This window comes from Rattus norvegicus, chromosome 20, assembly GCF_021556685.1.
Source record: "Rattus norvegicus strain SHRSP/BbbUtx chromosome 20, alternate assembly SHRSP_T2T, whole genome shotgun sequence".
NCBI lineage: Eukaryota > Metazoa > Chordata > Mammalia > Rodentia > Muridae > Rattus > Rattus norvegicus.
In genome coordinates, this window is record NC_141553.1 from 49,769,158 (window position 1) to 49,783,035 (window position 13,878).

General features: G+C 46.6%; 1 protein-coding gene across 2 annotated transcripts; it reads right to left on the bottom strand.

Moving 5' to 3' along the window:
- Positions 1-9,868: 9,868 nt before the first annotated feature.
- Positions 9,869-13,585, bottom strand: LOC134483826 (uncharacterized). 2 transcript variants are annotated; one of them, XR_015646037.1, is made up of 4 exons: positions 13,475-13,585; positions 11,151-11,236; positions 10,989-11,039; positions 9,869-10,298 (listed from the first exon to the last, which is right to left on the bottom strand). XR_015646037.1 is itself a non-coding variant. In XM_087598799.1 (4 exons), exons 1-4 carry the CDS (start codon positions 12,348-12,350, stop codon positions 10,083-10,085), a joined length of 369 nt encoding a protein of 122 aa, XP_087454925.1. In that variant the 5' UTR covers positions 12,351-12,420; the 3' UTR covers positions 9,906-10,082. The 2 variants fall into 2 exon arrangements, 1 of the variants encoding a protein (XP_087454925.1); XM_087598799.1 differs by lacking the exon at positions 13,475-13,585 and adding an exon at positions 12,335-12,420 and having other exon boundaries at positions 9,906-10,298.
- Between the last annotated feature and the right edge of the window lie 293 nt (positions 13,586-13,878).

Consider the following 13,878-nt stretch of genomic DNA (forward strand, 5'->3'; position numbering starts at 1 on the left):
TGTAGGCTTAAATATTTGAATACTTGGTCGTGAGTGGCACTATTTGAAAGGATTAGGAGAGGGGTTGGGGATTTAGCTCAGTGGTAGAGCACTTGCCTAGCAAGCGGAAGGCCCTGGGTTCGGTCCCCAGCTCCGAAAAAAAGAAAAAAGAAAAAAAAAAAAAAAAAGAAAAGAAAGGATTAGGAGGCGTGGCCTTTTTGGAGTAGGCGTGACCTTGTTGAATGCCTAAACTAAAACTGGGCATGATAGCATGCCTTTAATCCAGCACTCAGGAGGCAGAGGCAGGAGGATCCTGGGAGTTCAAGCCCAGCCTAGTTTACAAATCAAATTCCAGGACAGCCAGGGCTAAACAAAGAAAACCTGTCTCATAACAACAACAACAACAACAACAAGCCAAAGTCAGGTCCATTGTCTCAGTCTCTACCTGCTGCCTGCCAATCCGGGTGTAGAACTCTTAGATCCTGTCCTGCACCATGTCTGCCTGCAGGCTGCCATGCTTCCTGCTATGATGATAATGGACTGAACCCCTGAAACTGTAAGCCAGTCGCAGTCACATGCTTTCCTTTACAAAACTTGTCATGGTCATCGTATCTCTTGCAACAATAGAACGGTGACTAAGGCAACTAACCGGCAAGGACACCGGACATGTCATTATCTTCCAATTCATCAGGCCTGTCAGTCAGAAAAAGAATAATGAAAAAATTGGTAAGTCTCACCAAAATGCTGCATTCACGTAAGCAGCCACGTTGTTCATGCTTAGGAGATCACATGCTTCATTAACTGTGGAGAAGACACTCAGAGATGGTGAGGCCCTGTATCTGTGATACAAGGAACTAAGGATGCTTTATTTTGATCAAGAACAAACAAGTAAGTCTGTAATTTATAACAGGAAAGGAAGCAGTCTGCTGCTACCAGCAAGGCACCTTGTTAAGTACTAGACCTGCTTTCTTATTCCCTCCCAAACAGGACTAGATTTTGTGTTTAAGGTTTAACACAGAAGAGGAAACAGAGACCATTTGTCGGGAAAAGAGAAACGTTCCTAAGCTCATGGAAGGGCTGGTGAGCAGGCCTCGCCTTGTGTTCCAAAGCTTAGATTGTTCTCTCAGCTTCTACTGAGAGCAGAAGCGCCATTGAGACGGGCTCACAGAAGGGATCCAAGCCTTCGCTCGTTCTAAGGCTCAGCCTGCTCTAATACCCACCCTTCTGCCTTAAGGCCTCAAGCTCTGACTGGCTTTATGCGTCATGGCAAGAATTAAAGAACAAGAGCTGATTGTTTTCAGGGTTACTGTGTAACCTGAAAAAAAAATACATACATATATATATACATACATACATATATATATACATATATATATATATATATATATATATATGGAGAGAGAGAGAGAGAGAGAGAGAGAGAGAGAGAGAGAATATCTGGCTGCTTAGCTCAGGCTGGCCTTGGGCTCACAGTCTGACCTCTGCACCCCTTTCCCCCATGCCGAGATTTTGGGCATATGTCACCCTGCACAGCTACAGCCTTACTTTGTAAACACCTTCTCTTTCTCAACCCACGATGCCTCTTCAAAACGAGAGCCAGAGTTTTTCTGCTGGTCGAGTTCTCCATTGGGAAAATCTCTCTCTTCACTCTTCGCACAGACACTCCTGCGGAAGTAGGTAGAAGAGAAACTCCGCCTACCCTTTTCTGTTCTCACTCGCCTTCTCCCTTGAGAACAGGTTCAAAATAATAAGGGCTCCCCTAAACCCCCTAACTCCTTGCCCACCCATACACATGTAAGTCGTTATTGGGGAGCCTCGAAAGTACAATCATGTGACTGATTATTTGGCAAAATCAAAATACCCAAAAGAGTGTTTCACCTTGAAAGAAATCACTTGAAAAGCCTAGGCAAGTGTTCCCCAGATGCTGCATTGCTCAGTACATTTCTTTGGAGCTGGTCTTTAAAAGGATAGGTCACATTCTTCCGAGAGTTGCCGAAGTCCTTTATTGTCACTCATAGCGATACAGAGGCACTGGATGGTGTCTGATGATGCAGGAGATACCAAATTGATGTCTAAAATTCTGTGTTTCCGTTCATGATAGGCTGAGTTTTTCTAGTGTGTTTCCTTACTTGGTACGAATGGTTTGAACAGCAACAGCTGTTGATTCGCTCCTTGACACGACAGCCTTTTCCTTGTGTTTTTATTTGCCAATTGTTGGGTTGGGGTAGAAGCTGAGAAAACTCACCTCAGAGACCGAAGCTTAAAAATGAAAGCTTTTCTGTGCACGCAGGGAGGTGGCCAGTTTGGGATCTGAATGAACTTCGTCTCTGAAGGAAGATTACACACCACTTTTATAGGATGGGAACAGAAATCGGGGAGGAGCAGGGTGGCCTGTTGCATTGACGAATCATACGTTGACACAAGGGGTTAAGCAAAGACGTTAGCATTGCTGGCTGGGCCTTATCCGGGTCGCCTAGCTTCAGGGTCCTTGAGTCGGCTTTTGTGGTCAGGTGCCCTCCTGGACTCTGGGATTGAGAATGAAGAGGGAATCAAGGGGCAGGCAAACGGCATGTAGTCAATTATGTCAAGACAGGCAGCGCATTCACGACGTGTGCGCCTTAGTTTAGCTAAGGGATAGGAACATCCGCCCTCTTCGCACCCTGTACTGGTAAAGGGAAGCATGGAGCGCACGAAGAAGCAGGGCAGGAGTTGGCTCCCGGGCCAGGGAACCAGGGCCACTTTTGGCCCTGCCGGCAGGTGGAAGGAACTTGTTCCGGTGATGACTGGACTCAGGAAACCGTCTCCTAATACAATTTGTAGTGAGAATCCTGGAATTGGTTCCTTAAAACAAACAAACAAATAAACCAGAAATATTATAAGAATGCCTTTTTTTTTTTTTTAATCCCAGATGTGGGGATGACCCGGGACTGCTTTGAAGCAGCTGAGCGTGATTTGCCTCGTGCTCTAGCAGAGGCACAGTTTTGCCAACTGCAGATAGTTTCTGCTAGTGTGTGACCTTTGGAATTCTGGGAAATTTTCAGAGGGTATATAAATACTAGAGACCGGATAGTGAGACCATGGTTGTTGGTTTTTCAGGGGTGGGGGGGGTGTCTTAGTTAGGGTTTTATTGCTGTGAACAAACACCATGACCACGGCATCTCTTACAAAGGACAACGTTTAATTGGGGCTGACTTACAGGTTCAGAGGTTCAGTCCATTATCATCAAGGTGGGAGCATGGCAGCACCCAGGCAGGCCTGGTGCAGGAGGAGCTGAGTTCTACATCTTCACCTGAAGGCTGCCAGGAGAAGACTGACTTCCAGGTAGCTAGGATGAGGGTCTTAAAGCCCACACCCACAGTGACACGCCTCCTCCAACAGGGCCACACCTTGTAATAGTACCATTTTCTGTGTAGAGCACACACAAACCATCACAGGGGTTTCAGTTTGTTTGTAGTCCTACTCAAAAAAGAAACAAAAGGAAACAAATTAGATTCAGGGACCGCCTACCTTACTCTCTCCCCTCTATCCTTTCTCTCCCATCTAGTCATAGAGGTGGGGGTGGGGGATAAGAGGTGGAGGAAAAAAAGCACCCACACAGCAGCTCTGAGGTACAATGAGTCTGTTGAGATGTGAGCAGAATTAAATGGCTATATCTGAGTAGAGGGCAGTGGTGGTAAATTTCCTGGCCTTTCCCGGCACAGTTCCCACACCAGAAATCCTTGGGATGTAGGTCATGTCATTCTGGTCATTCGGCACTTGGCCTTCAAGACTGGGTGGGAAGGGACGGCTAGTTCAATGTTTCTGAGGCTCAGAGCAACCAATGAGCTATTAGGTTTTTTCCAGGGGTCAAATTTCTTTCTTTTCTGGGAACTAAAAATCGTTCTGCTAAAGTGTGAGAGAGTTTAGTGGGCTTGGATTTCTTTATTATCCATTATTTCTCAGCCGCAATATTTAATTTTCTGTTATTGTTTAATCTTATTTTTGATTTCTTGGGAATTAAGAGAAAAAAGACAGCCCTTCCTCAAGAAAATGTAAAATATCGGTTGCATTTTAAAGCAAATATTTCTACTTTACAGACATTGCTTAGTTAGATTATTGCTCTCCATTTTGCACAGAGAAATAATTATTAATATAAAGGTTTCATACTTAAACTGCATTCGTGAATAAATTTACTTTTAAATTCTCTATATGTGCAAGAAAATTAATTGATTCAATACAATCTTTTCATCATAATTATCTCCTATTTTTTCCTTTTCACTAGCAGGGAGAGAGTTATGTTAATTAAGGGCTATTGTAACATCACAAAGCTTCAGGAGGCCATAAGGTGTGTTTTACTACAGCTCCAGGATGAGGCTGTCATTGTGTGACAAGCCTCTTACTGAACAATGGGGGAGCGTGGGCCCTGGGAAACCCGGCTGCCTGAGCCTGCGAGGTGGAGTTGATACTGATTGAAACATTACGGCTTTTGTTTTGTAAGCTGACAGGTTCATTTGCAGATTCTTCAAACTCAGCCTTAGTTAATCTCCTCTTTATTCTGGTTCATTCCCCCTGAGCCCACTTGGGAAGTTGAGTGATCTCGTCCTACCTGGGAGCTGGCTGCTGCACCTTTCCCTCACAGCATCTTCCTTCCATTGCTGAACTGCAGGAAGCAGACAGGAACCAAGGACACAATAAGTCCACCTCGCATGTCAGGGAAAAGCCAGTCGACCCTCTCCCCAGTCCTTTCTGTTATGAAATATAATGTAGCCAGGGGGTACCTGGTGGGCCCATGCCCTGGTGAATCCCTGAGAAGTTATGCCAAACAACAGTTCTGGTATCGAGGGGTCTTATTAGGGAGAAGGGAGGGAGAGAGATAAATGGACGTGTAGACACACTCCCTATATGGTCTTTCCTCCTTTCTGATGAAAGATTGCGTGCGCGTGAGCCTGCAAAATGCTCACACGCGCTCTCGCGCACTGAAGCAACAGTGTTTTCTCTTCCTGTGGACCCAAAAGGATCCTGGGACATTTCTGTAACTCCATGTTTCATTTGGAAGTGCTTGTGAGGAAGAGTGGAGCTTCGTGCTTGAAAGTGGGGTTGCTTAGGTGCTAACTTAAAAAAAAAAAGACAAAAAAAAAAAAAACAAAAAACAAAAACCTGATGGATGTAATTTTGCAGGATGAGCAGCAGAGAGTAGCTTTCGTAGGGACACTGAGCAGCATTTGCATTGGAGACAGAGCCCTAAAGCCTGCCACCTAGGGGGAAGGGCTTCACCTTAATTTCTGCTCTGTGCGGCAGTGATGTAATCAGTGCTTCCCAGTACTGGTAAAACCCTCTCACCTCACATCGTTCCTCTGTAATTGTGTCACATAATGGGAAATTGTAATAGGCAATTTGGTTGTGTAATTCGGTTTGCAGAGCATGCAAACACGAGATAACTAGGTTAAATTGCAAATGGGCATTGCACTAAGGTGCAGAAAACAAAGGGGAAAGATGTTGTGTCCAAACTTAGAAACGGAGCTCTGTTCCTCCTGGGCCTCAAGGTGGGGAGTTTATTAAAGTTATTTATCCTCTACTTTAATGCCACCAAATCGTATTCATGCAGACACACTATCTCAGGGTCCCGATGGCGTGCCCTCGCCACTTCCTGTCCGTGAGAAGCAGGCTGCCGCTGTGACACCCTCTACGCTCCTCAAGGGTGAATCCATCTTTGCAGTGGACAACGCCTTACTAGAAAGGCCATGGTCTGTAAGATTCGATTTCCCAAAGCTTTTTTTTAATATGCTGTTTGCAGCCTTTTCTTCTGGACCAACGAGTTCATTATTTAGAAGTCTGATTTTATGTTTTTTAATGCACCTTTAAACAGTAACCAGTCAGTACTTATAGTCAGATGTGTACAGTGCGATAAAATGCCACTGGCCCTGGCTATTTTGATAGGATGAGTGTATGTTTTTTTTTAAAGTGTGTGATTTTCATTTTTAATGAGTAACAGTTCTTAGTGCCACGTGTCACCAAGTAAGGAGGAGGAACCAGGCATAACGTCTAAAGTTGGGAATGATTAAGGTTTCTAAATCGTAAGATTTCAAGCCGATGCAGCTTTTTTTTTTTTTCTTTCTTTCTGTTCTTGCTACAGTAACAAACAGCCCGTGGGCTCTGAGGTTGTGTAGCCTTTATGCGATCCACTCTCTAGTCCCAGGGCATGGGGAGGCGTCTCATCAACTGGACTCCAGGCAGCCGCTACACGGCCTCATAAGCGCTTACTAAAGGATTCCAGGGCCCTCTAGGGAAATGTCTTTGCATCTGTGGAGCCCCAAACCACCTCTAAGCTCATATTGCCCCTCCCCCGAGCCTAGGGGCAAGTTGGGGGGGGGGTAGCCTTTTCTCCTATCTCCATGAAGTCCCAACTCAAATCTACAAGAAAAACCACTTCCAAGTGCCCTCCCTCATAGACCTGCAGATCCCTTCTCTCAGCCTCCGTCAGAGAGTCAAGCTCTGAAAACCAGGTCACACTCTTACCTCAGATGTACAAATGGGATTATTTTTTCTATCAGAGGGCAAGGTGTGGAAGAACCCCAACATGAATATTATATGTGAAGTTTGAACATGGATTTGGCCGCCCAAACACCTAAAGTCTTTCAGGCCTAGGAAGGAAGGAGCCAGCTCCACTGCCTGAACCAGAGCAGTTATATAGGGTGGATGATTTGACCTGGAGCGGGGCGGGACTAGACATGTCGCAACATGTCACGTGCTCTTGCGCATGCCTCGATCTGCGCATGTGTGTGCAGTGCCCCATCTTCTCTTTCCCACTCTTCTTCCGGTCATCTCTCCGTTCTCCTTTCTCCCCTCATATTTTTTTTTTCCTCTTAGAGACAGGGTCCCACTGTCTAGCACGGGCTGTTCCCAGGCTTGTGACCCTCCTGCCACAGCCAGCGTCCCCTTTGCTAAGATCACAGGAACGCTGATTTAAGCCCTTGGCCCCTGCTTCATAAAGACAGAAGACGGATGGAGCCATTGAACCAAAAACCACAGAACCAGATTCAGTCGCACTTTTCAGTGGCTCAGCTGAAGGCCTTGAACAAGTCACTTCGTCTTTATTAGTATCGTTTTAAACAAATTTATTTTTTTATTGGAAACATCCATCAGAATCAACCAGGTCGAATATTTAAAGTGCTTTTGGTACACTTATATAAATTTTACTATTGAGCAATATATTTTTCCATTAGTGTACTTAAAGAGATATTCCCCCCCTAATCTTGTGAGCTGGGGGCGGGGCGGGGTTAAAATAAAGACCTTCCTCAACTTTTCCAGGGCGCCTCATCTCAAGATACGGAACATAATGAAGTCACGTAATCTTCCCTGATAACAGGGGGGTTGGACCAGACAACGCCCACATTTTTTTTCTTTTTTTCTTTTTTTCTTTTTTCCGGAGCTGGGGACTGAACCCAGGGCCTTGCGCTTACTAGGCAAGCGCTCTACCACTGAGCTAAATCCCCAACCCCCAACGCCCACATTTTTACACCTTTACCGGGTCGCAATATCCCACAGGTCTGTAACTTAGCGATAAAACGGACTTCCTGTCACTAGACTCCCATAGTCTAGAGCGAGAGAGCCTACCACAGCTTTGGGGGGGGGGGCGACTTATGACAAAGTTGAGGGCACAATGGTGACCTGCTTTAGGGGTCTCTCAGATGGCAACCTAAGCCGCAAAGTATTGAGAGCCAACTGGGGTGCGTCTTCGTGAGCAGGTCAGCAGAAAGGGTTGTTGCTCGGTTCTGGGGATTGAGAGCGCAGTCACAGGTCACACACACAATAAACGACGACATCCAGCCTTCTGATCGCTAAACACTTCCATTTATTTTATGAGCTCGCTTACTCAATGAGCTCGCACACATTTCCCCACTCCACCTTTCATTTAAAAAAAATTATGCTTTAAGTGGGATTGCTTTTCTTCTCGAACTCCTTCCTCTATGCGGTTCACTTGATATCTATCTCGAAGCCGGAAGCCGCTCCTAACTTATGGCTAACCTATTAGCAGAGGCAATAAAACACATCAGAAGATGAAGGCTATTGAAATGAGAAATATTTCTCCGAGCTCTCTGGGGATTGGAGGGATGGGAATGTGGATCTAACAGCAGTTCTATTGCTAGTTTTAGATTAACAGGTTTGGCAACAATGTTTTGTTCGCAGCAGTTAATCAGCGAAATCATTACTTCCGAAGGTTATCACTCCCAGAAAAAAAAAACTGCAAATTACAGTTTCTTTCTCTCCGGGCTGAAGATAACATCCTTAAAAATTTGCATCTACAAGTAGTATCTCATTAGCGGAAGCAGGGTAAACAAATGCTTTGAAAACGCTGCCTTTACAAACCAGGTTGATGTTTGTAGTTTTTGCCTTGTTAGCCTCTTCCTCACTCTGTCCTTTGGTGCTGGTGTGGACTGTGTGTCAGAGAGGTGCTAGGAAAAATGGTGTTTTTCAATCACCAGTTGCAGAAGACACTGTGTCCAGATATTAATCCAGAGGCTTACTGGGAAAAAAAAAAAAAAAAAGCCTGGTCGACGTGCTCATGGACTTGAGAGGAGGCTTTTTAATGACACTGGAAAGCCACTCTCTTCCCAAAGTCTCCTCCATTAACCCCCATACCTCTTCCTTGTCCATGACTTATGACTTACGCTTCCTCACCCTCTTACCCCTCCCCGCCACCCGGCATCTGTTGGCTCAGCTGGTACGAAAAATCCATACTCCCAACTTTCCCTCCCTGTGTTTCTAACCTATTTATCCAGTCCCTCTCCTGATGGGGGCTGGAGGTGTGTGCGTCCAGAGAATACAGAGAACCTCAGAGAAGGATCTGACAGCACGAAGCGCCTACCTAGGGACCTCCATTGCTCCCTGTGGAGGGTGTAGCACACAGTCCACAGGAAACGTTATGGCGCCCCCTGGAGATGAATGCTGGGGAAGCCGCTTCCTTGATGGGAGGAGCTAGGGAGAGCCTTATCTGGGAGTCCCGACCCTTGAAGATGTTCTATCCCAGCCTCACCTCTGGAAGGGCTGTGACTGAGCACACAGCTGCATTCGCTGCCCCGAGCCCCAATTCAACAATGTCAGTTCAGCCTCAGTTCAGCTATGAAATTTTCAGTTCAACAGATTTTTTTTTTAAATCCTCTCTGGCTTACATAGCTCCAGAGGGGATAAATTTGAGTTTTTAATTCCGTTGTGTGTGTGTGTCGTGTATATATTTGGGGCCTTTGCTCTCCTTCCTGTTGTGGGTGCCGTTCCCCACTCATCCTGTGGCCCTTCTGAGTATCCCCCACCCCCTCTCTCCCCACTTAACCCCAGAAGGATTCTGTTCTCTGGTACAACTACCCTTTCTCCACTCCCAGTGCAATTCTCTTCCCCTTCTGCTTGTACCCCTGTATCCTCCCTCCACTTGGCTCTTGAAACGCTTGGGGTGGGGGGTGTTTTATTTCCTTCTCTTGGCCCCTCCGCTCTCACCCAGAGTGAGAACATCTTGTGTCTTACAGCCTTGCGTTTCCCACCAGGAAACATTTCCAAGGGCCTCGGTGACTTGTGAAAATTCCTTCCAAACCTGTCTCTTGGAAACAGGGTGGCAGATGAAAGATTTCTTCATTAAAATTAGACACTTTAAAGAGGCATCGAGTAAAAAGCCCTGGAAAGCCAGTCTGCATCTAGCTAAGGTGGAGGCTGCTAGGAGGCCTGGGCCTCAATCTTTTGAGGTAGGGATTCAGGACAGTGGGGGTTTGTACCTGGCACTCCCTTTCTTATGCAGACCCTCCGGCTAGGGCTGCAGGGTTGAGCCTACTGCCTTGGGTTGTTGACTTACAGTCAACTCTTTTCCCCATATGCTTAGAGCCCCTCGGGTGAGGTGTCCGGCGGTCCTGCTGACCCGCTGTTATGACAGAACAGGATAAGATTTATGGCAGAGAGACTGGTCAAGTTCTGGATGAGGTTTCAAGCTATGATTTCTCACCCGGGCATCTAATGTTTGATTATACAGCTGGGCGGTGTCCCAGGTAAGGCTGCTTTACCGACACAACCAGTCCCATGCTGGGGGCGAAATGGACCAGCAGCGTTCAACTGGAGCCTGGAGGAAAGATCTGGGCAAAGCCTCAGGAAATTCCGGTGGAATTGAAAAGCCGGTGTCTGATTCTGGCTGAGGGTGGAAGGGGAGGCAGCAGGGCGGGGCTTCCTGGGGAGCAGATTGGCCCTGGGGGCTTCAGGCGCAGCAGACTCCGGAAAAAGCTCGCCTTTGAGCGGCTGAAGGACAGCAGGCAGGTGATTAAGATGAAGTCGGATTCCCCATCTGTGAGAGCTGCGAAGCCTGCCTGTGGATAGAAAAAGATTCGGCTCTCTTCAGCTTGCCTCTGAGAATGATGGGAAGATCCCGTCCATTTTCCTCAGGCCTCAATCTTAGATCCTGGGGACTTTAGGCTCTGCTTCCCTTGACCACCAGGTGACGCTGTTGCTGGATGGCAAACCGGGTCGCATTCTCAGCCACCTCTGCTGTCACACCTGGCCTGAATTCCTTCAAGAATGTGTCTAAGAGAGGGAGTGACCATTCTGTTATAGGAGCCCTCTAATGTTAGTAACCAGGCACCTCCATGGCCAGCCCTAGAGGCAAAAGCAGATCACATCAACGCTAGCTGCGGTGAGGTGACACATTCCCACTATCACCTCCTGTTGCATGTCCTCCTGCGCATGTGTTTTATCCCCTGATAAAAGGCCCACCCACCCCACCCATTCCCACCCAACTCCCCGCCCCTTTTTCCTCTACCTCCAGAGGCAGCCTCTGTATCCCCGCCCCCCTGCCCCCGAATAAACCTCCCACTTGTTGCATGGTGTGACTTTATGGATCCCACAGCATAGACCCAACACTTACATCCTCTGCCTTCTACTTTAGCCCATGTTTAGAGGGTTTCCTTTTTCTTTTTTTTTCTTTTTGCACCCACTTCCCTCATGCTGGGGATTGAACCTAGACTCACACAGGATAGGCAATTGCTCAATTACTAGGCTACCTCTCCGGTCCTTTTTAGAATCACTTCATGTCGCTGAGTCTGTTTTTCTCTCTGTGGAAGAAGAGATCTGGTTCACACTTTTCATCCCGTGTCTGAGGCAGAGGACAGGAGGCCTGGCCTTGCTCCTATCCTACTCCCTACCTCAAGCTGGACCGTCTTTACCTGTTTTCTTTGGAGGGTCAGTCGCCAAGGCTTTTGAAATAAACACACACCAGACAGATTAACAGGAGGAAAGGCATCCAAATCCACTGTCAAAAAAATCATAGTTCTCATCTTAAAGGGAATAAAAGATAGTTTATTCTGGAGCCATTTTTGAGTGACTATGGCCTAGGAGTACAGATTTAGAAGTAGATTTACCGGGGTTGGGGATTTAGCTCAGTGGTAGAGTGCTTGCCTAGGAAGCGCAAGGCCCTGGGTTCTGTCCCCAGCTCCGAAAAATAAAAGAACAAAAAAAAAAAAAAAAAGTAGATTTACCTCAAATTCTGTGTTCTAATAATGGAAGCAGTTTTATAATCTTGTAAAGTTTTACAGAACAAAGAAAGCCCTAAATCAAGACACGTTTAAAATACATTGGTGGGTACATCAGAGGGGAGGTTACATTGAGTTGGGAGAAGCTTTTCCTTAGACCCAAGATGCTATCTGGTGATAGCCTTATCTTTGGGGATAGTGTAAGCTGGTGGTCTGCTAAGTTCATAGATTCCAAAAGGGTTTTATCTATTAGTCACAGAGTGTTCCTACACAGAGGTGGACGAGGAAAGGCTGCTCCTGAGGGTTAGAACTAGCCCAAGATAGGTAACTAGCCTTTCGGACCTGCAATATTCCAATCTCCACAGGACTGAAATTCTAGCTGGTTAATCGGTTTCTGCAAACACAGCTTTTACACTACCAATGTACAAACTCTTGGACATTATACGAGAATGACCAGATGGCTGAGGCTTAAATACACTCTTCATAAGAGAGAAAGAAGTTTGGATGGGGAGCAAAGGATTTCCTCAGGGGAGATGAAAGGGCCCCCCCCAAAAAAAAACAGAGTCCACCCAGGTCTGTCAACATTAGTTTTCCCTCCTAGGGTATGCCCTTGTCTCTTAGGTTGACAACCTCTCTGCCTATGGGATTCACAGTTGAGTGTGAGCTAGAAAACCAGTCATGGACCGGAAGCTCCAAAACCATGAGCGAAAGACAATCTTTCCTCTTTTCAGGTGTTTGATCATAGTCACATAAACTGACTTGTACAAGGGGCATACACCTCCGACGAGCTATCGATCGGGCAAACACTAAGGCAGAGATTTGATTTTGGCCACCCGGCCCATGCAAAGGAAGCCCTGGTATCCGGCAGGTCGGCATACCTGTTTCAGTTACCATGGGGAGCAGCAGCTGTGCCCCACCCTTCCCTACGTGGGATGTTTTCCTGCTTAAAGGTCAATATCCTCACCAGAACAATAGCCCCTAAAGCACTAGTAAGTGACTCTATTGCGGGGGATTCCAAAGGCTCCCGCTTGTGATTTAATAATAATAAAGTCACAGAGGCATCTATGTAATAAAAGGCTATTGGCCATTCCTCAGCTAGCGAGCCTATCTAACTTAACCTGGCTTTCACCACCGTGTCTCTCCATGTGGCTCTCTTTGCTCTACCTCCCTGTTCTGCTCCCATTCCTCTGTCTTGGTCTCCTTTCCCTCTCTTCTGCCCCAGCTTCAGCTGCCAACACTTTATTGCTCGAATGCCAAATTTTTTCCTCATACAAAAAAAGCTATTACTATAGTGGGAGAGATCCCTCCCCACGGCAGCCTGCTGTTCTCTTTGGGTAAGTGAGGAAGCATTACATAGTTACATATCCTGAGCTGGAGGGGGTGGGGTGCACAGCAATTAACAACTGAGAACAAAGGACACACTTTCTACTTTCATAGCCAGTTGATACAATGTGTATGGGTTATTCCAACGGATACACTGTAACGTCTTCCATATCTAGCTCCACAGCCCACCCCAACAGTTTCCTGTTCCTCCCCATAGCCACCTGGCCAGGTCCTACCTATGGTGTTCTGACTGCACTGTTCCTGAAACAGATCACTGTAGCTGTCTATTGGCTTCAAGAGTAGTCTTAGTTTTGCTTAGTTAAGTTTTGCTTGTCGGCAAGCAAAAGGAGGCTATTTCCCTGTGTCTAGTAAGGGATATCTGCACAAAGCTGGAGAGGCGGCACATGGCTGCAAAGCACCTGCTGTGCAAAGCATGAGGACCCATGTGTGAGCCCCAGAACCCATGTTTAAAAATGAGCCAAGTGTGGTGGCATATTTGTAACCCCAGGACTGGGGAGGTGGAGACAAGTGGGATATCTGGGGCTCACTGGCCAGCCAGCAGAGGCTGGTCTGCAAGTCCCAGGCCATTCAGAGACTCTTAGGCAGACTGTCTTAGTTGGGGTTTTACTGTTGTGAGCAGATACCATGACCAAGGCATCTCTTATAAGGACAACATTTAATTGGGGCTGGCTTACAAGTTCAGAGGTTCAGTCCGTTATCATAAAGGCAAGAACATGGCAGCATCCAGGCAGGCATGGTGCAGGCAGAGCTGAGAGTTCTACATCTTCATCTGAAGGCAGCTAGTAGAAGACTGACTTCCGGGCAGCTAGGATGAGGGTCTTAAAGCCCACACCCACAGTGACACACCTACTCCAACAGGGCCACACCCACTCCAACAAGGCCATACCTCCTAACAGTGCCATTCCCTAGGTCAATCATATTTAAACCATAACACAGACCCTAAGGTGACACCTGATGTCCAATGTACACATGCATGCACACACATATGAGATAAAAAGATAGATTATATATAGATATCATAGGTAGATGATAGACAGACAGATGGATAGAAAGACAGCTCTGCTATGAGAAACTAGTG